The sequence below is a fragment of the Labeo rohita genome, chromosome 16 (genome assembly GCF_022985175.1).
Source record: "Labeo rohita strain BAU-BD-2019 chromosome 16, IGBB_LRoh.1.0, whole genome shotgun sequence".
Lineage (NCBI taxonomy): Eukaryota > Metazoa > Chordata > Actinopteri > Cypriniformes > Cyprinidae > Labeo > Labeo rohita.
The window spans coordinates 22,303,195-22,325,303 of NC_066884.1; the positions used below are offsets into that span (position 1 = coordinate 22,303,195).

General features: G+C 36.7%; 1 protein-coding gene across 1 annotated transcript; it reads left to right on the forward strand.

Moving 5' to 3' along the window:
* Positions 1–746: 746 nt before the first annotated feature.
* On the forward strand, positions 747–20,110 carry gsk3ab (glycogen synthase kinase 3 alpha b). The gene is made up of 10 exons (XM_051131659.1): positions 747–1,128; positions 6,657–6,844; positions 10,791–10,874; positions 11,005–11,115; positions 11,240–11,370; positions 11,924–12,128; positions 12,212–12,307; positions 13,846–14,032; positions 18,210–18,287; positions 18,407–20,110. The coding sequence occupies exons 1-10, from the start codon at positions 954–956 to the stop codon at positions 18,472–18,474; spliced, it is 1,323 nt and encodes a 440-aa protein (XP_050987616.1). The 5' UTR covers positions 747–953; the 3' UTR covers positions 18,475–20,110.
* Positions 20,111–22,109: the final 1,999 nt, after the last annotated feature.

The following is a 22,109-nucleotide window of genomic DNA, read 5'->3' on the forward strand; positions in this document are numbered from 1 at the left end:
TGATATTATAAGAATTCCTTTTCCCAGCCCATTCCGGAACTTATTAAAGGGGAAGGTACTGTTTTTATTATTATCATTATTATTATTACTATTAATAATCAATAGCAATAATAATAAACACTTTTTAATATTATAATTAACCACCCAGAAAATACAAATGTCAGAAAACATGCCATGGAAAAGAGCCAGGGGTTCAAGGATGGCCAAACAATCATAGCAATTAAAATTCGAGAGAGTGAAAAATGAAAACAAACAAACAACTTTCATAACCTTGCATTTGTTGATCAAATAGGGAAAGTAAACATTTCCATATTGCTTCTCAAGAGTGAAAAATCCAAACAAAACATCGTTAAAGAAGGGGAAAGCACTGTTTGCCTTCCATACGAATTGGCATTTTGTCAAATAAAACGTTTTAATACAACAAGAGATTTTAATCGACAACAAACGTGACAGCACGTTTCCTCTGAAGCCAAATTAATCATTTCAGTATTTATTTATTGATGTATTATATTATGTTATTGCATAAGGTTATGTAATGCATGGCTTTTCAAACAATCTGCTTTCTAAAGACTGATTGGAAATTTGTTTCGAGTATTTTATTTTAGTGACGGACATAGTTTTTACTGGTAAGAAAAAAAAAAAAGATTTAGCATTTTTATTTATGTGTCCTCGGCATCCTCAGCTGGTCATTCTAATGCTGCAGGATCCATGCACGTGAGAGCGTTGTTGAACTTCATTACCCAGAAGACAATGCGCATAGAGCGTCACTGTGCGTCAGCGCCAGTTGCCAGCCACAGAGAAAGAAAGGAGGCGCACAGTTTGCTATTGATAGAATAGTTCAGCAATCTTTATTTTTTTAACGTTTACTGTAGTTTAAATTGACATATCCACTACGCGCCTGGGCCAGTCTACAGGCACACTTTACCCCCGCTCTGGCACACTTGCAACCCGAAATGAGCGGCAGCGGGCGGCCCAGGACTAGCTCGTTTGCTGAGCCTCCGGGGGTCCCGGGAGCCGCTGCAGCCGCTGCCGGATCAGCCGTCGCCGGTGGAAGCTCTTCAGGAAAGACGGGGGGCGCGCAGGCCTCAGGCGGGAGTTCGTCTGCTTTCGGAAACCTAAAGCTGGGCAGTGAGTATCATTCAATGACATCACACGACAATCTCAATAAATGTGGTATTAGTAGACTAGTAAACGCCGAAGTGCGAGACCGCGTAGCGTGCTGTTCATTAATTTGTCTGATTATTTTGCCTTGATCGCGTTAACCTACTTTAGGCGGCTAACTGGCTAAGCTAACGTGAGCTTGTTTTTATAGACGGATCAAGGGCTTTGATTGCACTACATTAGCTCGACAATCCTTCATAATAGCATGCGCTAAACGCATCTCTTGTGATCGATACCACTGCATCACATTTTGCCCAGTGTGAACCCTTCTTTAAAATATGATTCGTGGTTTGTAAGATGTTTAGACGTCGCGTTATTCAAGATGTGCTCGCTTGGTAACAAAGCTCAGTTAGCTCAGCCGGCAACATCTAACAGACTGTATTTTCAATTTGGCATTTGATTTGAATGAATTTATCATGTGCGACCCTGGATGCGTTTAGTCGCATCCTAAATATATATAATAATACTCTTAACACCAGTGTAGAGAGGACCAAAGTGGCGTTTGCCTGTTCGTATATTTAAAGGATAAAACATCAGGATCAATATTATTAGTAATGTAACGTTAAACGACCCCCAGTCTTCCTCCTCGTAGTCTAACACAATCATCACAAAGCTTTCATTTCAAACACTGTGAACGAAAAATGACCCAATGTAAATTTGTGGTTGGCTACTCCTGTGAAAACTAGTGGTTTCCCTAGAGGCATAAACCTCTTCATTTGGTGCTCCATAAATGATTCCCAGTGACTGCAGTGCTGGCAGCAGCGTTCATCTACGCTGGTGCTGACTGCTGGATTTCCATGGGAATGGTGATGGGTGTTGTTTGTAGGAATGAGGGGAGATGGAGTGGGTGGATGGATGTGCGACTGTAACCCACGAGAAACCTTGAACCAGTAGTTACAACACACAACAGCCATTGCTGTTTTTCTCTACAGTTGTTTTCAGCCCGGTAACCACTTTAATTGCTCTCCTAAAACGTGATGCATATTATGTATCATTAACGTTAATTTTACGTAATGTGTAAATTTTTCACATTTTTGTTCTTATATTCATATGCACGTGTCTGATGGAAGCAGTGATATCATCATTCAAATCATCACTGAAAGCCGCTAAATGGCACAAACATGAACGATGAACACATGACAGAGTGACTGGCCATTAACTGGCCTGAATCCATCTCTCTCATCCTAGTGGATAATACTAGCCAGTCTTTTTAATGACAAGCTTTGGCTCTGACGCTTCAGATTCATAGTAGCATCATTTTATGATTATTTTTGTTATTTACACTATCAGTCAAAAGTTTAACAGTAAGATTTAAATTTTTATTTAAAACAATTCTCTGCTACTTTCCAAGCCTGCATTTATTTGATCCAAAATACAGCAAAAGCCATAATATTGTGAAATATTTTGCTATTTAAAGTAATTATATTTAGATCATATAAAATGTAATTTATTCCTGTGATCAAAGCTACATTTTCAGCATCGTTACTCCAGTTTTCAGTGTCACATGATCCTTCAGAAATCATTCAAATATTGCTGATTTGGTGTTCAAGAAACATTTATTATTATCATCAGTATTTACAACAATTGAGTACATATTGTTTCAGGGTTTGTTGAATGGAAAGTTGAAAAAAAAAATCTGCATTCATCTAAAAAGAAAAGCTTTTTTAACATTATACACTATACTATTCAAAAACATGGAGTTAGTAATTATAGAAATTAATACTTTTATTTAGCAAGGATGCTTTAAATTGATAAAAAATGATGATAAAGACATTTATAATGTTACAGAAGATTTCTATTTCAGGTAAATGCTGTTCTTCTGATCTTTCTATTCATCATAGAAACCTAAAAAAATCTATTCGGCTGTTTTCAACCTAATAATAATAGTAAATGCTTTTTGAGCAGCACATCTGAGCATCCCTTTAACTGATATCTCTAACGTATGGTTGGGATAACTTTGAATAGGGAATAAATCTATCGAAAGGAAGAGATGAGAGAGCAATCTTTCCACAGCTATACTGCCCCATCTCTGTGTCTGCTGTTTCCATGGAGGGATGGGAATTTCAGGTTTTCAAGAGAGAGCAGCAGTTCACAAACTTCAGTCAGTCACACAAGCGAGATTGGTGCTGGTCAGTCATCAGATAAAAGGGTCAAACAAGCTGTCAAGGAAGTAGGGATGAAACCATAAAGTTGTTGTGAACAGGGTAGAGGGTAAAGAACAGAAATATAGCAAAGTATATGAGAAATGCAGAAATGTTCATTTGTAATAATGATCCGAATCATGCGTGACCGTGTGGTTGATATGTCAGTTAAAGACATGGTTGCTTTTCGGCTATATATATATTATACAGACACTTAAAATATATATATATATTTTTTTTTTTACTTTGTGGACCCTGAAGGTTATGAGATGTATCCAAGATACTAATAAAGTTCAAGTAATGATTGTTATTGCAAAATAACTCATGAAATAGTTCTTTGAAGTTAAATCGAGATTTACCATGTACTGTCATCTCAACTGCACAGTAGAGTTTTATAAAAAACATAAATTTAAAAAAAAAAAAAAGTGCATAAGGCTAATAAGAATTTAATGTTAAATAATTTTTTCATTAGCTCGTTTAAGGGGTGAAAGTTAAAGGGATATTAGAATGATTTTTGAAGGATTATGTGACTGGATTAATGATGCTAAAAATTTAGCTTTGAAATCACAGGAATAAATTACATTTTTTTTTAAATTATTCAAGTAGAAATGTTATTTTAAACAGTAAAAATATTTCAGAATTTTACTTTTTTGCTGTACTTTGGATCAAATAAATGCAGGCTTGGTGAGCAGAAGAGATAATTATTCAGTCACATGACTGTTTGTGAGAAAGTCACAAGAAATTTTATGCACATGTTGCAATTTATTCTGTGATAATGTTTTTCTTAGTTAATGAGCTTGTCTTCCTGAATGAAAATGTATCCACCTCAAATGTAAAGGTTTTTGCACATTAAGCAAATTTTATTTGCAAAATCAAACACATTTTATGCAAAAATGGCATTAAAATGACTTTCTATGTGATGCCAATTTAAATGAGCCGCTAACCCACATTGTCTTTCATCCTGCTTGAAACCATTATTCTGAAGAAAAATTCTCAATAGCAGCAAGCGTCTATGTCACACATGACAAGAGCTGTCTGCTCTGCTTTGATCCGGTAAATAATAGTTTTGCCAGGTAATAAAACAAACCTTTTGTTTTGGTGAATCTGTCATTTCTCCTCTAAATCTAAACTGACAGCAACCGACGGAAAAACATCACCCAAGGGCTCTGTTTGTCTCCAGGCATCCCCATTATTCAGGTCTGCTCTTGGCCACAGGTGGAAATGTGGTCAGACTTTAGTTTTTTCTCATCCTCCACCCGTGTTCAAATAGTCTTAAGGGTGTTTCTGCTATTCCTAGTGATAAGCTCTAGCCGTTGTTCTGTTGTGTTTGGACACGCATCTAAACACGGGTGTTGGATTACTATTAACACCTGTCAGACAGAATGGCAAACAGGCATGGCGTGCCGGATAAGAGTTCACAGATGAGTTCAAAAAGATTCAGCCGCCGTAGATCTAATGCTGGAGTTGGACTCTGTGCTTTGATGTGATCTTTATTTTTTCATATCTTTTGAATATTAAGACCTCTCAAGTATGCAGGAGTAGTTTTAAGGAATATTTAACGTTTTACGCACTCTCATGTTGATCCAAACTTGACTGACCTTCTTCCATGGAGTATGATAGGAGAATTCTTTTAAAAAGTGCTGCTAACCAGTTCCCATGCAATTGCAATGAATGAAGACAGGTGTTTTTAAGGCTTTAAAAACACATGCAAGGCACCACAAAATAACCATAAGTGTTGCATGTGACTTTTCAAATCACCACACTCACCTGCTGATTAGAACTATTACTCATGTTTTTCTCAGCTGAAATTACACTGTAGATTCATAATTAATACTGTCAGAGCATAATTATGCTGTGATTTTTACCGTGAGGAACATGTCTACCACCAATACTACAGCATGTTATGACTACATGGACACAACACAACAAAAATGACAATTTACATTCACATTTATAGTAGTAAGAATGTTTTTCCTAGTAGGCTTATTCAAAATGCTGTATCTTATCACACAGATATTATATGCTATTACATTTTTTTTAATGATTAATGCTAAAAATGCACTGGTCTGATGGTCTTTACAGAAGCTAAAGTAGAAGTAAAAGTTACAGAAAAAAGAGAGAATGATGAAGATGAAATTGACTGAAGTGCAGTTTTATAACAGTTACTTCACCTGTTGTACAGTGGTATAATTCTGTTTTTGTTATTAATTATTATTTAGAGACCCACCAATTGTAATACCAAGTCAGATGTACCAGTTGCACCTAAATTACAAAAACAGTTTAGTAGATAAGTAATAAAGCCGGTCTGTTTTTCAGTCTCCTACTTACAGGGTTAGTTCTCCCCAAAATTAAAATTCTATCACTTATTCTTGATTCTTCAAAACATTTGTAAAAACATCAAAAATTAAATCTATATGAATTGAGCCAAGAGACATTATTGCTTTACCAATGTTTATATAAAAAATAAAAGCCTACAATAAATCTGTTCTTCATATAAAATGATCGTGTCTCAACAGGCTTGGATTAAATCACTCGGTTCATATGGATTTATTAAATATTTATTATATTTTTATTTTATTTTTTTAATGTCAAAATTGTGTGTAAACTGCCTTTCAGTTGAACACAAAAATCACTTAGATTTGCTGGAAAAATATCTTAATTTGTGTTCCAAAGATGATTGAATATCTTATGGGTTTGGAACAACATGAGGGTGAGTAATTGTTGAAAAAGTTTTCATTTTAGAGGTGAACTAACTCTTTTAAACATTAATTCAACTGTGATCATTAAGGTAAATTGTCAAATGTCTGCCACTATTTTAAAGGATGTTATTTTTAGAATTCATCACTGTGCAAAAATGATGTTTAATGAGCAACACAACAGTCATATAGCATATAGCAAAGAGACTGCTGTGGTTTAAGGCTGTGTTTACACAACAACGATGTAGTCAAAAACAGAAAAGTTTTTCCCTTCTATTTTTAACAGTAGTTGGATGCTGTTTGTTCGCACTTGCATTTAAAATCGATGCATACTGCACGTCTGCATACCTACCATGTACTACGCACAAGCATGACGTCACCTTTTTCAAAGATTCCCGTATTGTGTGTTTACACAGAAATAATACCGTGGCGTTTCCAAAAGCTTGCACTTTGAAATCTGTTTTCAAAATTATGCATTTTCAGTTCCCAAAACGCCGTGGTCATGTAAACGAACAGGCAAAATGCATAAAAAGTTTCCCGCTGTTGGCCAAAAATGTTATCATGTAAATGGGCCCCTAAGTCTCTATTATACTGAGCAGGCAGGTCTTTCGGTTAAAGGCCTTTTGTTTAAAAGAAACTTGTTTTGTTGTGTGTTTAGGGGATAGTGGGAAAGTGACAACGGTAGTGGCCACACCAGGGCAGGGTCCCGACCGCCCTCAGGAGGTCTCGTACACAGACATCAAGGTGATCGGGAATGGCTCATTTGGAGTGGTGTACCAGGCTCGGCTCATCGACAGCCAGGAGATGGTGGCCATAAAGAAGGTGCTTCAGGATAAGAGGTTTAAGGTAAGATGAGTAAGAAAATCTGCTTGTGTGCAAACTAATGTCAGTATCATAATAAAACACCCTTAAATGTGTAAAACCTGCACAAGATAAAATACTGCCCTTCAAGTCCAACATGAAATGTTTGTATTTCAGTTTGTAATGCTAAAGGCATGTTAAAAAGGGCTGCTACAATCACGTTGTAATTTTTGACACATTGTGATTTGAACAGTGATAACCATTTAATATCTCATGCTGCTTTTGCTACGATTTCAAAGCTAAAAGAACAAAAAGGCTTAAGATTGCATTGAAACACCCCCTTTCTTGTTCAGCTGTGTTTTATAAACTTCAAACTTGCAAGCATTGCCTTATGACTCCAAAATAAGTTGTTTTGTCCAGGCTCTACTGCCTTGAGGAAATGTTGCTCTCCACATTTTCAGAAGACCTAACTCTTTCAAATTCACTCAAAGTGAACAGGGCTAACAAAACAATGTTATTACCATCGTACCTGGTAGGACTGGGTATCGTTCAAAAATTTTCGATATCAATGTCGATACCGATACCTTGATTTCAATACCAGTTCCTGGACGATACTTTTTCCGATACCAATTTTATGAAATCAATTTTAACAAGATTACATTATCTCAAAATGTTTTTTTTTCTGCTTATTGGCATCTATACAGATTCAAAGACTCCTGTTCCACTGCTCAAAGGAACAAAATATGTCCATCACAATAAATCAGTGAAAATAGTTTTAATAAAGCTCAAAGTTTTCAGTTTACACATCTGTTAGGCTACCTTCACACTAGTGCATGTTTGTTTTAAAATGCCTACCTCAGACAGAATCATAATTTCTATTCATTTTCCACTAATTTACTGACAAGCACTAGCACCTTCCAGTGCTGTCTGTCAATATGTATAACGTTATATGCCTTCTCTCTTCTGCAAATGCTGTTGTGACTCAGAGGACATAACATATTTCAACAACGTTACATGGCCAAAACACACATTTGACAGCAAACGGAAGTTATTTCAAACACTCGCTGGTGGTTTAAAATGAGTTTTGAGTAAAAGCGGAATATAAATCTTATTTATTGTCTTATGTAGCATCATGCTACAGTGTTCCTGAATGATCACGTAACACACACTTTTGGTCGTGTAGTATGGACAGATATCTTTTCTGAAGTTCGAGTATGGATGAGGATTGTTTTAATTTTTTAAACAAAAACGCACCAGTGTAAACATAGTCTTCTATCTAAGGGGGTTGTACGATAATGCTTTCACGCTACAGCCTCACGTGTGAGCCACAGTGTAATCGGTGTAAACTAGCAGGTGTGTTCGACTTTGTCGCGGCTCTGCGCAGGATCAAGAGAGTTATAGCGAGCAGACTGCTTTGTATACTTTCGAATCACTCTCGCGGAAGTGGCATGTGAAGACGGTTTGTTGCTGCGTCAACCAAAGTGCACGCGCAGCGGAGTGCACCACTGGCATGCAAGCTGTGCTCAAAGTTCAAATTAGTTAGTTGAACACATCTATTGCTGCAGGCCTATTGGCACACTGACATTGACAAGATTAACCCCTTAGGTATCGAAGTTTGGTACCGAACGACTCAAGTTTTTCGATACTCAGTGGTATCGAGGCATTTCGGTCGGTGCCTAGAAAGTATCAAACTTGATACCCAGCCCTAGTACCTAGGCTTGAAAATTGACTTGGATCACTTTTTGATCCACTTTAATTGTAAGAGAGTATCAGTCCACTTCTCAGACAGACTGTTTTTCCACTTAAAAATATTATTGAAATGTAATATTTATTATTCAGTATTAGGATTGTATTAAATACACAATTAGTGTTTGTGTAATATATCATCATTTGTGACAATGTATTACAGAATTTTATTTCTATATGTTTTATAATATATGTTTATAAGTTTTTTTTTTTTTTTTTTGGTAATCTTCTCATTCTGTCTGCAAAACTAAATTTTCCACACCTTCGACATTTGTAGAAGTCAAATGTTTGAAATTACTCAGTCTGGAATACTTAGCATTCACAGTGCATGTTAATGTACGTTACCCCACAAACCTGTAAGAATTGAAATGGCAATATGTCTCATCTAATACCAAATTGTTAATACCAAATGTAAATGGAAGCACTCGGTGTGAAAACACTGAATCATGAGTGTGTGTGTAGTGTCTCTCACAGCATAAGGCACAGCCTTCCACCTAAAAACTATATTTGTGACCCTGCATTGCCAAACCAGTCATAAGTAGCGTAGGTGTATTTGTAGCAATAGCCAACAATACATTGTATGGGTCAAAATTATCAATTTTTCTTTTATGCCAAAAATCATTAGGATATTAAGGTCATGTTTCATTAAGATATTTGTAAATTTCCTACAGTAAATATCAATTTGAGTTATATGCATTGCATCTCTCTCTCTCTCTCTCTCTCTCTCTCTCTCTATATATATATATATATATATATATATATATATATATATATATATATTTATTATTATACACACACACATCTCTATATATATATATATTTATTATTATTATTATTATTTTTATTTTTTGTTGTTGTTGTTGTTACTTAGTTGTTGTTTTTTCCCTCCAGATTTTCAAATAGTTGTATCTCGGCCAAATATTATCAAACCATACATCAATGGAAAGCTTATTTATTTTGCTTTCAGTTGATGTATAAATCTCAAGATCAAAAAATTGACCCTTATGACTGGATTTGTGGTTCAGGTTCACATATTTTGTGAAATTTAAATGATTGATTGTGCAGTACTAGTTTTAAAGGGATAGTTCACCCAAAAATGAATATTCTGTCATTAATTACTTACCCTCATATTGTTCCAAACCCGTAAGACCTTCGTTCATCTTTGGAACACAAATTAAGATATTTTTGATCAAATCCTTTCTGACCATCTATAGATGCCAATGCAACTAACACATTCAAGCCCCAGAAAGGTAATAAGGACATCATTAAAATAGTTCATGGTACTCTCATAAGCGTGCGTCGAAGACTGATACAGAAAACAAGAAATTATGGAATAAAGTCAGTATTTTTGTTTTCTTTGTGCACAGAAAGTATTCTTGCAGCTTCGTAATATTGTGGTTGAACCACTGATGTCACATGGACTATTTTAACAATCTCCTTACTACTTTTCTGGCACTTGAACTATTGTTGTTTTACTCAAAAATATGATGTATGGCCATAAAAGTAATGAATAGACTGATCAATATGATGATTATACCAGTTTTTGATGTGTTAATACAGGCTGAGAGTCTTAGGTGCCCTCCATTGGTCAGTACTGGTGCTTTCCATTGGATTGTGCCAGAGAATTTAAGTGAATCATTGCACTTTGGGTGGTTTCCACAACATGACAAATACAACACAAACAAGTTTGATGTTTGACACTTCCAATCAATAGGAGACGGCAGAATAAAGGTTATTTTAAAAATGGCAGATCTGGCCAGATACCTCAATTGGACAATAAGCCAGGAGGACTATTAATTGTGGCAAGCCAGACAGGCGAACCCAATAAAAAAAATAAACAGACTACCAATTTTTGGGTTAAAAAGATTGATAAGAATAAGGTATAAGCATGGGTGCCCAGACAGACAAAAGCTTCTCAAGCTTCATTTAATCTCACTGAGAAGACATTGCGTGCTCCACGACAGAACGTGTCAGTTGCGTTGCTGTCTATGCAGGGTCAGAAAGCTCTTGGATTTCATTAAAAATATCTTGAATTGTGTTTTGAAGATGAACGAAGCTCTTACAGGTTTGGAACGACATGAGGGTGAGTAATTAATAACAGAATTTTCATTTTGGGGTGAACTATCCCTTTAAATGGGCTGCACAGTCAGAGAAACACATTTCCACAGATGAACGCATTAAATAAGATGTTTGATTTTCATGCCGTGACTTTATCGTCCTTCACACATCATTTCTTTCTCCACAGAACCGTGAGCTACAGATAATGAGGAAGTTGGACCACTGTAATATTGTCAGGCTACGCTACTTCTTCTACTCCAGTGGAGAAAAGGTTATTTTTCTGTCCAGCCTTTGAGTCTTTATATCCCTGTGATATTAATTTGTCATGGTTAATAATATATATTTGAAGAATGTTATCTCTGTTGAACAATCTAATCTGCCTTCTCTCTTTCTCCCATCAGAAAGATGAAGTGTATCTAAATCTGGTGCTTGATTTCGTACCAGAAACCGTGTACAGGGTGGCACGACACTTCAACAAGTCCAAGACCACCATCCCCATTATCTATGTCAAAGTAAGTCTCTGTGTGGTCATGACTACTGCTTCTGTGTCTATTCATATGTACATGCGCAATAAACAATAACATCTTTTTCTCTCTTCTGTCATTCCTCCCCCACAATCTGTCTTTTTTTTCTCAGGTGTATATGTATCAGTTATTTCGCAGTCTGGCATATATTCATTCCCAAGGCGTCTGCCATAGAGACATAAAGCCACAGAATCTCCTGGTGGACCCAGACACAGCTGTACTCAAACTGTGTGACTTTGGCAGGTGTGTGCCCTGACATTTCGCTATGTGGCATGTATTTGAAACACACCCATGTATTAAATCATTATTTATGTAAATATGTGCTTTGCACTTTCGCCTCAATAACAAAATGGTAATGGTAGTTCAAAGATGTTTGCTAGCCAGAAAGTTTGCTTTTTAATTGGGGTTATTTTTTTTTTTTTTTTTTTTCCCGCTCGATGTTACACCAGTTCGTTCTTTAATTGTACTTCAAGTACAGTGGTCAACATTTGAAGTGGACCAAAACAGTTAATCAAAAGTGTCCTAAAGACAAGAACGGGTATTGTGTTGGTTTTCGGACAACTTTGATGAAAGGATTTGATCCACTTCAAATGTTGACTGCTGTACTTCAAGTATAATCGCTAGCATTTGTGCCCTGGGGTGGCAATCTTTCAATTTGATTTAGATTTTTTTTTTTTTTTTTTTTTGGCACTGATGCAAGTTTGCCAATTGTACGCCTTCATATGCAGCCCACTATACATTTTAACATGTATTTTTGATGACAATTTTATAACCCTCTATTGTGTAATCTCCGCAGTGCAAAACAGTTAGTTCGTGGGGAGCCCAATGTGTCATACATCTGTTCGCGGTATTACCGCGCTCCCGAGCTAATATTCGGAGCCACGGATTACACATCCAACATTGATATCTGGTCAGCTGGCTGTGTATTAGCAGAGCTGCTTCTGGGACAGCCCATATTCCCCGGTGACAGTGGAGTGGACCAGCTAGTGGAGATCATCAAGGCGAGCTGAAGATCTGCAGTGCTGTATTTTGAAGAGTAAGCAGAGACACAAGTCCTAATGCTCTCTTTGTCCACCTTCTGCAGGTTTTGGGGACCCCGACAAGAGAACAGATCCGAGAGATGAACCCCAACTACACAGAGTTTAAATTCCCACAGATCAAAGCACACCCTTGGACAAAGGTAAAAAGCACCTGTTGCTACATTTGTTGCTTTGAAAGTTCACAGTTATCTAACAGCAAGAAACATTTTATGACTTTATAAATAAATTTCGGTTCAGGTAACATTTTCATTTGGCTGAAAATGATGAAAATAGTTTTTTTGTCTGGGTTTATTAATCAAATGTGTTTAAAGGAATAGTGCACCCAAAAATGAAAATTCTGTTATTAATTACGCACCCTTGTTCCAAACCTGTAAGACCTTTTTATTTATATTTATCTTTATATGCTGTCTATACAGGGTCAGAAAGCTCTCGAATTTCATCAAAAACATCTCAATTTGATCGAAAGTCTTATGGGTTTGGAACAACATGAGGATAAGTAATTAATAACAGAATATTCTTTCTTGGGTGAACTATCCCTTTAAATTGAAGATAGATTTAAATTTATTTTGTCGTCTCAGACACAGTGTCCACGCCTGACATGCTCACCTGTCATTTGCATGAAATGGATGCTGACACACTCAAAACATGGCATCTAATAAACATTCATTTAACGCTGTTGTTGCGGTCAGTGTTAACTTTGACAGCAAATTTTGATTTAGTCTTTGTCAGTCTTTTAGACTAAAGTTTAGTCATAATTTATTTATCTGAATAGTTTTAGTTTAGTTTTAGTTGACTAAACCTACAGTAGATTTAATCGGCTAAAATTTAGTGGGTTTACTTAGTGTAATGCATTTATTAAGCATTTCTTTAAAATTACCAAACTCGCTGTATAGGTTTGATATTAAGATTTTATCATGGTAGACACAAATTTAACTGCTGTGACACGCAACATGCCTTTATATTAAAATTAAATGAAGCCACTTCTCATAAAAAACAAGAACATGGTTTTCGTTTCAATGAAATGCCAATGGTTATATAGGCTAATTATGCATTTTTTATAACAACTTGTTTACCGCATTCTTCATTTTTTTTTTTTTGTTGTTGTTGGTTGATTAACATCAATATGACAGATAACAGCAAGTAAATTAGGCTGCTCTCCATTTAAAACCGGATACATGGATGCAATGTACTAATACACGTCTGATATTCTCCCAACTGTTTACATTTAAATAAGACAAGCGAGTGTGTTTATGTGAATACTAGGGCTGTGCAAATAATCGCATGCGATTATGATGTGCATCTCTTCAGTAATGCCGGTTCCGTGATTAGTCGTAAATTTCCATCACGTGCAGTCAGACGCATTCATTATGGAGCGGCACTCACTACAAAGAGCCGAAAGAGCCAAAATTCACTGACAAGCCGCGCAATATCGCATTCATTATTCATTATTCGTTGACAAACATGTTTTTGTCTTTGTCATTGTCATTTAAAAGTTTTTGTGTCATTATGGTCTCATTTTTGTCAGTGGAAAAAATGTCACTGACACCAATTATTCGTCGACGAAATTATAACTGGTTCCGGTCAATGATTTTGGCCCTCTAAAACTGTTTAGGCTGAACATTCATTTTTAAACTTGTCAGATGTGACATTTCCCTGCGATTCTGTGCATTTGTGTTAGGTGTTTAAGCCGAGGACCCCTCCTGAAGCCATCTCATTGTGTTCTCGTCTGTTGGAGTACACGCCGGTGACGCGGCTCTCTCCGCTGGAGGCCTGTGCACACGCCTTCTTTGACGAGCTGCGCCAGCCGAATGCCCGTCTGCCTAATGGCCGAGAACTTCCCCAACTCTTCAACTTCAGCCCTGTGGGTGAGTTGAACCGAAAGAACTGCCACTTCTATTCAGATTGAGCCTTGTCAGATTAGTTGGAGACTCAAGCTCTCGCTTTCTATATCTTTGTCATATCTCGTACACATTAGGAAAACTCTTATGGTTTAGTACATTGAGGCAGAACTTGTATCTAAAGAACTGATTTACTGTGAGTATCTGATCTGAGATGTTCTTCATTGCGTTTCCAGCATAAGAAATGTGCCTGACACACATGGTTGTTTTAGAAGTAAAAAAAATAAAAGTAAGTAAAAAGTACAATGTACAAAGTACAATGGTTGCACACAGCAAAGTATTTAGTTATAAATTGATTCTGGCACTACTGATGTTCCTAAAGGTTAAACATTGTTTATTTTTGCTTAACAGCTTAGTCTTATATATGGTAAAAATTTGTTACTTTAATTAGTATACCATTCATTACTGTAAAGCTCTTTTGTCTAGTTGTAAACATGTTTTTAACTTAACTACATGCTGTCAAATGAACAACCAGTCAGTAATTAGACTGATTTAAGTCTAATGAACCTAAAGTCAACACTGCAGACAAGTAGTTTCCCTGTTCATCAAAAATGACTCTCTGATCAGTGATTAAGTATGTTAGATTGAAGCTTGATTGTAATTGGAGCCAGTTTGTGAATCATTAATTTACAATTTGAGCATCATAGTAGCTTGCATTCTGCCCACAGAAATATCCTGAGTAGCAGAGCACAAATCTGCATTGACTAAAGATTTAGTCATTTAGTATAAACAATTAGTCGACTAATTGCATGTTTATTAATAAACCACTTAAATCATAATAATAAGCCTTTAATAGCCTAATAAGCACTCAAGCGCATGCATAAAGCTTTCCACAACACATCAGCAGAACTAATGATTATGAATGTGTCAGGAAAAACAGTGAGGCTGCATTAACATTTTAAGAATTTGTTGACAAAATAGTGCTTGCTTTGTTTTTCGGCTGAAGAGATTAATCAGCGACACCGATTCGTCTTCTCTGCAGTAGTGGATGCGCCTGCATGCGTGTTTCATACAGATTATATAATCTGAGAATATTTGTTTTCTGTTTAAATTGGTTCATTTGAAAGTAGACACTTTGCTCTCTATAGATACATTTTTCATGTCTGTACGGCAAGTATACACAGAATTCCGGCCGACATGCTCAAGTTCACAGAGACAGATTCTGAGTGCACACAAATAAATTCATCTTTACAGTCTTCACAGATTTGAAAGATGTATTACTTTTATCTGTATGACCGAAAATGACGGAATATTTTAAGAGAAAGTAACCGCAGCGGTGCCTCCATTTGTCATGCATTGAGTGCGCTACTATTCAGCTTCCACGCTCCACACACACTCTTAATTGCACATTTTACATTTGATTGAGCTGCCATGTCAAGTTGCTACTATTTACACGTTTCAGATGTTACGCCATATTTAAGGTTAATGAATGATGGGTGAATGTTTAGATGTCCTTAAAGGAGAAGTCCACTTCCAGAACAACAATTTACAAATAATTTACTCACCCCCTTGTCATTCAGTATGTTCATGTCTGTCTTTCTTCAGTCATAAAAAAAATTATGTTTGAGGAAAACATTTCAGCATTTTTCTCAATATAATGGACTGCTATGGTCCCCCGATTTTGAACTTCCAAAATGCAGTTTAAATGCAGCTTCAAACGATCCCAGATGCAGTTGTAAATGATCCCATCTGAGGAAGAAGGGTCTTATCTAGCGAAACGATCGGTTATTTTCATTTTTAAAAAAAATAGTTTATATACTTTTTAATGCCAAACACTCATGTTGTCTTACTCTGCCTGGACTGTTTTTGTTCTGGTTCATGACAGTTAGGGTATGTCGAAAAACTCCTATCTCATGCTCTCCTTCAACTTCAAAATCACCCTATATCGCTGTTTTACCTGTTTAGTTGAGGGTGTTTGATCTTTGCATGTTCACTTTGCAAGGACTGGGTCGGTACTTCTGCAGTGATGTAGGATGATTTTGAAATGATTTTTGAAGTTAATACGATTGGAGTTTTTCGACATACCCTAACTGTCTTGAGCCAGAATACAGAGTTCAGGGAGAGAAAGGCAAGACGAGTGTTTAAGATTAAAAAGTATTTAAATTATTTTTTTGTGTGTGAAAAATTACTGATCGTTTCGCTAGAGAAGACCATTCTTCCTTGGCTGGGAGTGTTTACAACCGCATTTGGTATCGTTTGAAGCCGCGTTTAAACTGCATTTTGGATGTTCAAAATCGGGGCACTGTATCAGTCCATTATATGGAGAAAAATGCAGAAATGTTTTCCTCAAAAAACATAATTTCTTTATGACTTCTTGGATGACAAGGGGGTGAGTACATTATATGGGAATCTTTGTTTTGGAAGTGGACTTCTCCTTTAATATTAAGTAAAACTGTTTTCAATAATTACAAATGTTTCATGAGCACCAAATCAACATATTAGAATGATTTCTGAAGCATCACGTGACACTGAAGACTGGAGTAATGATGCTGACAATTCAGCTTTGCATCATGCTTTGGAATAAATTACATTTTATAGCGTATTAAAACTAGGACTGTCAGTTCAACGCGTTAACTTAATTAGCTATGAAAAAAAAATTGTCCTGATCTATCATGAGCTTAAATGTGATTTTTATACAAGTTCAGTAAATAAAAAGTTGATATTGTGTTGTATTTTAAAGACAATATTATGTGTTTTTGCTCAATTTTGCTGAGAACACATTACCTTTGAAGCCACAGTAGAATTGTTATGCATCTCTGAGCAACACAGCGGTGTTTAGTTTCTGAATGAATCCATGTTTAAACGGAGCCATTTATTTAATTCCTGAATAAATCAGCCATTTGAACGAATCGAATGAATAAATGACTCGAAGACATTTACCACCACCTGCTGGCAGATTTAGTTTCTTATTTAGAGTATCATTTAATTTATAGTAGTAATAATAATAATAATAATAATAATAATAAAAATATTTAAAGGGACAGTTCACCAAAAAAAAAAAATAAATTTCATTATTTATCATTATTTACTCACCCTCATGTTGTTTCAAACCTTTCTTTTGTGGAATATAAAAGTATTGAAGTCTGTTGGTAACAAAGCTGTTTTGGTTACCAATGACTTTCATTGTATGAACAAAAAAAAATACTGAGGTGTTTCTCAAATTATCTTTTATGTTCCAAAGTTTACATTAGGTTGTCGCAGCCTAAATGTTTGTGTAATAAATTTTGTTGAATCAAATAAAATATTTCTTTCTAAAGCTACAATTTGTGAAGTCTAAACTTTCTAATTTAACACAAAAATAGCTTTAAATAATCTTTTGTGGGTATTTTCACAGTTACATTTATTTTGCGATTGATTAATCGAAACATCATGTAATTAATTAGATTAAAGATTTTAATTGACTGACAAGCCTAATTTAAAAAGTCATTTTAATTTGTACAAAATTCACACTATTATTGGTTTTACTGTGTTTTTGCTCAAATAAATCCTGAAAACTTATCTTCCTGACCCCAAACATTTGAATGGCAGTGTATACTTTATATACTTTTACATTATTTCACTTCACATGATGTGCAGAGGCTTTTGAGATTACTGTGTCCCTTTAACACAGCTCATGGTCTTGTCTGTTTGTTAAAAGGCAGCAAACTATAAACTGGCCACTCAATGAGCTGAAGTGCACTTGATGTATTTATACTTCTAGTGTCTATAGAAACAATGTACTGCACTTATACCAATGGCAGAGCTTGAAATTATGGTTTGATGCATTGCTTTGTTAATCTCCCCCCCAATGCAATAGATCCTCAAAATGAATCCACATAAGTGAACTTAAGCAAAGATGTCAGCGCCATCTATGTTGACTCATTGTGTAATTTGCAGCTAAAAAAAGTGAAAATATCACTGCCATCGTTTCCCGAGCCTGGAGCTCTGAAAATAGTGGGTAAAATGATGCATTTAGTAATTCAACTCAGTTTTGTCTTGAGCTCGTCGCAACCTATGCATCAAATTATGGCTTTTAGGAAACTTAGAAGGGAGCTTGTAATTTAAAACTGCTTTCACATCCTGTGACGCAAGTAAAAAGCTATCTAGGGTTTTGACACGTTTAGATATTGATGGCTAACTTTGTCTTTCTCTCCCCCCACTGCAGAGCTGTCTATCCAACCACAGTTGAACTCCATTCTCATTCCTCCCCATGCTCGCTCGCAGACGACACCTGCCTCACACGGTACTGATCGCACATGCACGCCAAATGCCTTTTATTTACCCTTCCTGTCAGTCCGTATGGATTTGTGAATCCACACGCCCTGCAGTATTTTAAATCCTTGTATGTGTTTGTCTTCACAGAGGGCAGCGGTTCAGACGGTCCAGCCCAGTCTAGCTCAGCACCGGGACCCCTGAGCAACAACACCTAATTGTTCCCTTGGCATTACTGCGACGTTATCACCCCTCTCTCCTCATCCCTTCTTTCTCATTCCTCTCTCCTTCCCAAAAGCAGCTCCAAACAGTCTCCCTTGCACGTACCCTCTCAGAAACACACAAGCACGCACACTTGTCACCTCGTGTTAGGTGTCGTCATGATGGTAGAAGTGTGTGATGCCCAGATTAATGACGTCAGTCATCACAGGAGGAGATAATGAGGTCGATGTAAATTTAGTATGGTGATTGTCATGTTTCGGTTTAAAGACTGCGAAGGGCCGCTTAGGGCACACGTGCCCTCTAGTGGCAGGAAGAGCACCGCACAGTTCCTGCTCTCTCTGCCTTTTCATTTGACTTTTTAAATGATGAGATATCAAGCTCATTTAAATTTAATTTTGCTCTTAAAGTCATACATTTTAGCTTTCTTTAGGAGTTCTTGCACAAAAGCAAGGACTGCGACGTGTTTTATGAAGCAGCGAGCGTGAGATGTCAGTGTTTGTGTGTCAAGATGTGCTGTTTCTCTTCACGGAGATGAAAATGGGTGTCTTAATATGTGCGAATGTCAATTTTAAGTAATCATTGCACACTCTTTTGTGTTTTAATTTCTTTTAAGGAGAACAGGTATTTGGATAAGTTAAGACAGGGTTTATCTGGGGGGTTTGTCAGTTTCGTTATTAAAAACGTTCTCACTTTTGTTTTTGTGCATGCGCATACAGACACACGTATATAACTGGTAGGTCAGTCCCATCGATAGCCGTGTTAGCTGTTCCGATTGATTACATTTGTGCATTGAGTCTACGCCGTGTGTGTGTTTATATAAAATGGGGATTTTGCGGATGTTCATCCAAAAGACACATTGATACATGAGCCCACACACACACCATAAATACTTAGCAAATGAGACTGGAGCTGTTTGTCTTTCCCTTCTTCTTCCATCCTTCCTCTCTCCTCCTCCTCTCTCATTGCTAATATGTAAATGCCATGTACCTTTTATTTTGTTATTTTTGTTATTGTTATTCTGTTGTCCTTGTAATTAGATTTTTCTCCTAGTGGAGCAGTGCTGGTATGAGCAGAAACCAGCCTTTCTCGGTCTCTCTCTATCTCTTTCTCTCTCTCGCCCTACCTTCCTCCCTCCCTCTCTCTTTCCTTCCGCCTATCCCTTCATCATACAACTGTATATAACATTTCATCCAGCCTCTCTCTGTGTCCTGGGGAGAAAGACGAAACTGAACAAAATTTTGTTTTTACCTGATATCTCTCTCAGTCTCTTTCTCTTACTCTCTCTCCTCATCCGCCCGACCGACCGCCCACCTGCCTGCCTGCCCTTCCCCCTCCTCATCAGTGTTAATTCTGATCCTTTTATTTATTGTATTGCTGTCTGATTCTGTTTTTAACAATCTGATGGGGGAGGGGTTTGTGTGTGTGATGTCATTTGGTGTAACGTTCATATCTCAAACTCTGGAATATTGTCTGATGGAACGTTCTGGAAAGGGCAGGTACACACTACCACACACAGGCTGCTCGGCCCATCAGTGAAAAGATGAACGGTTAAAGGGAGAGAGAGGGAGAGATAAACAATGTTTTTGTTTGTTGGTATAAATAATAAACTCATTAATAAAGTCATGAAATGTCTCTGTGGGTTATATTGTTTATTTACCATGGATTATCCAATTGTTGATGCATTTTTAAAAATTAAAGGCCATAAAATGTCAACAGGATAAATAAATCAGCATTTTTGTTGCCTGAAAACATCTCGGGTTAAGCATGTAACGCAGGGGTGCCCAACCCTGCTCCTGGAGATCTTCCCTTCTGCAGAATTTAGTTCCAACCCTGATCAAACACACCTGTCTGTAGTTATCAAGTGCTCCTTTAGATCCTAATTAGTTGGTTCAGGTGTGTTTGCTCAGGGTTGGAGCTGAACTCTGCAGGATGGTAGATCTCCAGGAACAGGGTTGAGCACCCTTGAAAATAGGAAATGAGAAACTGCATCCTTTAGAGGGTGCCATGGGATCACACTGGAGGCATTCCCCATAGCGCCTTCTAGAGGACGCAGCGTGAGTTCCATTTTTGATTGAGAATGTCTTAGGTCCTGCATGTTGGTTCCCTGTGAATACGGAACGAGACGCTGCATCCTCTAGAGGGCGCCATAGAGACAGAGCACATTTAGGCCACACCCACACATCCAAAGCTCTCAATTGACTATTGCAGAAAGCTGCCTCCTCGTCATTTCTGACTTGAAACAAAAAGCAGAACAATGTGTAAAAGTTGCTATGTGACAGTGTGTACACTAAATAAGCTAAAAAAACAAAACAGAACTACTGGGTATATGTCAGGGTATTTCACGTTGAGTCATTCTGTTGGATCATTACTCCAGCAAAAAAAAATAAAGGAAAGGGTGCACTGACATAGACCAATGAAGTTTAGTTTCTCAATATGTCATCTCTCAGGTTTACAAAGGGTGGTGAAATAATCCTTTGAAATGGATAAAAATAATGATTGTTTCCTGTTGCAATTAAGTTTTCACCTCCAGTGGGCGTACTTCTCAAAATAATATGACACATTGCGTTCTACTTTTGTGTCCTTAAACGCTGTTTTTTTTCTGGCAGCTAGTTCTGTGTTTTTTTTTAGCTTGTTTACTGTTACTGTTAAGTCAGAAATGACAAGGAGGCAGCATCCTGCAATACAAGTCAATGGAGAGCATGCGCGTGGTTTTCCATGGGGGTCATGCCTCCAGCATGACCCCATAGCGCCCTCTAGAGGACGCAGCATGAGTTACCAAATATGTGATGCCATTCAAATTGAAAATCGTTTTGAAAGAAATGTAACGAATAAAAAAAGATGCATTTTACAATATTACTGTATTTATTTGACCATATATATATATATATATATATATCTTCAGGTTTTTGGTAACATGCCTTCATCATGCAAATACATATTACTAATAATGCATAAGGAACAAGTGGATAGTTTACTTTTAATGGCATCCCGGATCCTGTCAGAGAATTGTATGAAATATTTTGTTATAAATGAAAAACAGTGTCCTGGTGAGTTCACAAAGAAACACTTGCTGACAGCTGCGTCATAAACGGTAAGTAAATTATTTCATAATGCTTCGTCTGGAAATTATTTTGTATTATCTGTATTATTTTGATCATGTTGTCAAAGCTCTCATATGCAATAGTGAGGGGGCAGGGAATTGATACTGTTTCCTATGCAATGATGTTAGCCAGTCATAACAGTGGCTGATTACTGGCAAGCCTTAAAGGACCCACCCCTTAAAAACAGGTCATTTTAGACAGAGGGTCAGAATGAGGGTTGAAAATAATAATTTTTCCACACATTTGTTTTTTGTGCAAAAACAAATGTGCAAAAAAACATTATTAACACTATAAGTAAACCTCGAACATTAAAATAATTTTAAAAATCTATGTCGTGACTGCTTTAAATTTATTTGTATTTGACAGTCCAGAGAGCTGGCAGCTTCCTTTTATATATACTTAGCACTTTTTATCATTCAAATTTGGCTGGGTGGTTAATAACACATTCTTCTGTGGTGTGACAAACTCAGAGCCATATTTAATATTGCTTTACACTAACTTTTAGTAGGCCTAATTGGCATTAATATGCC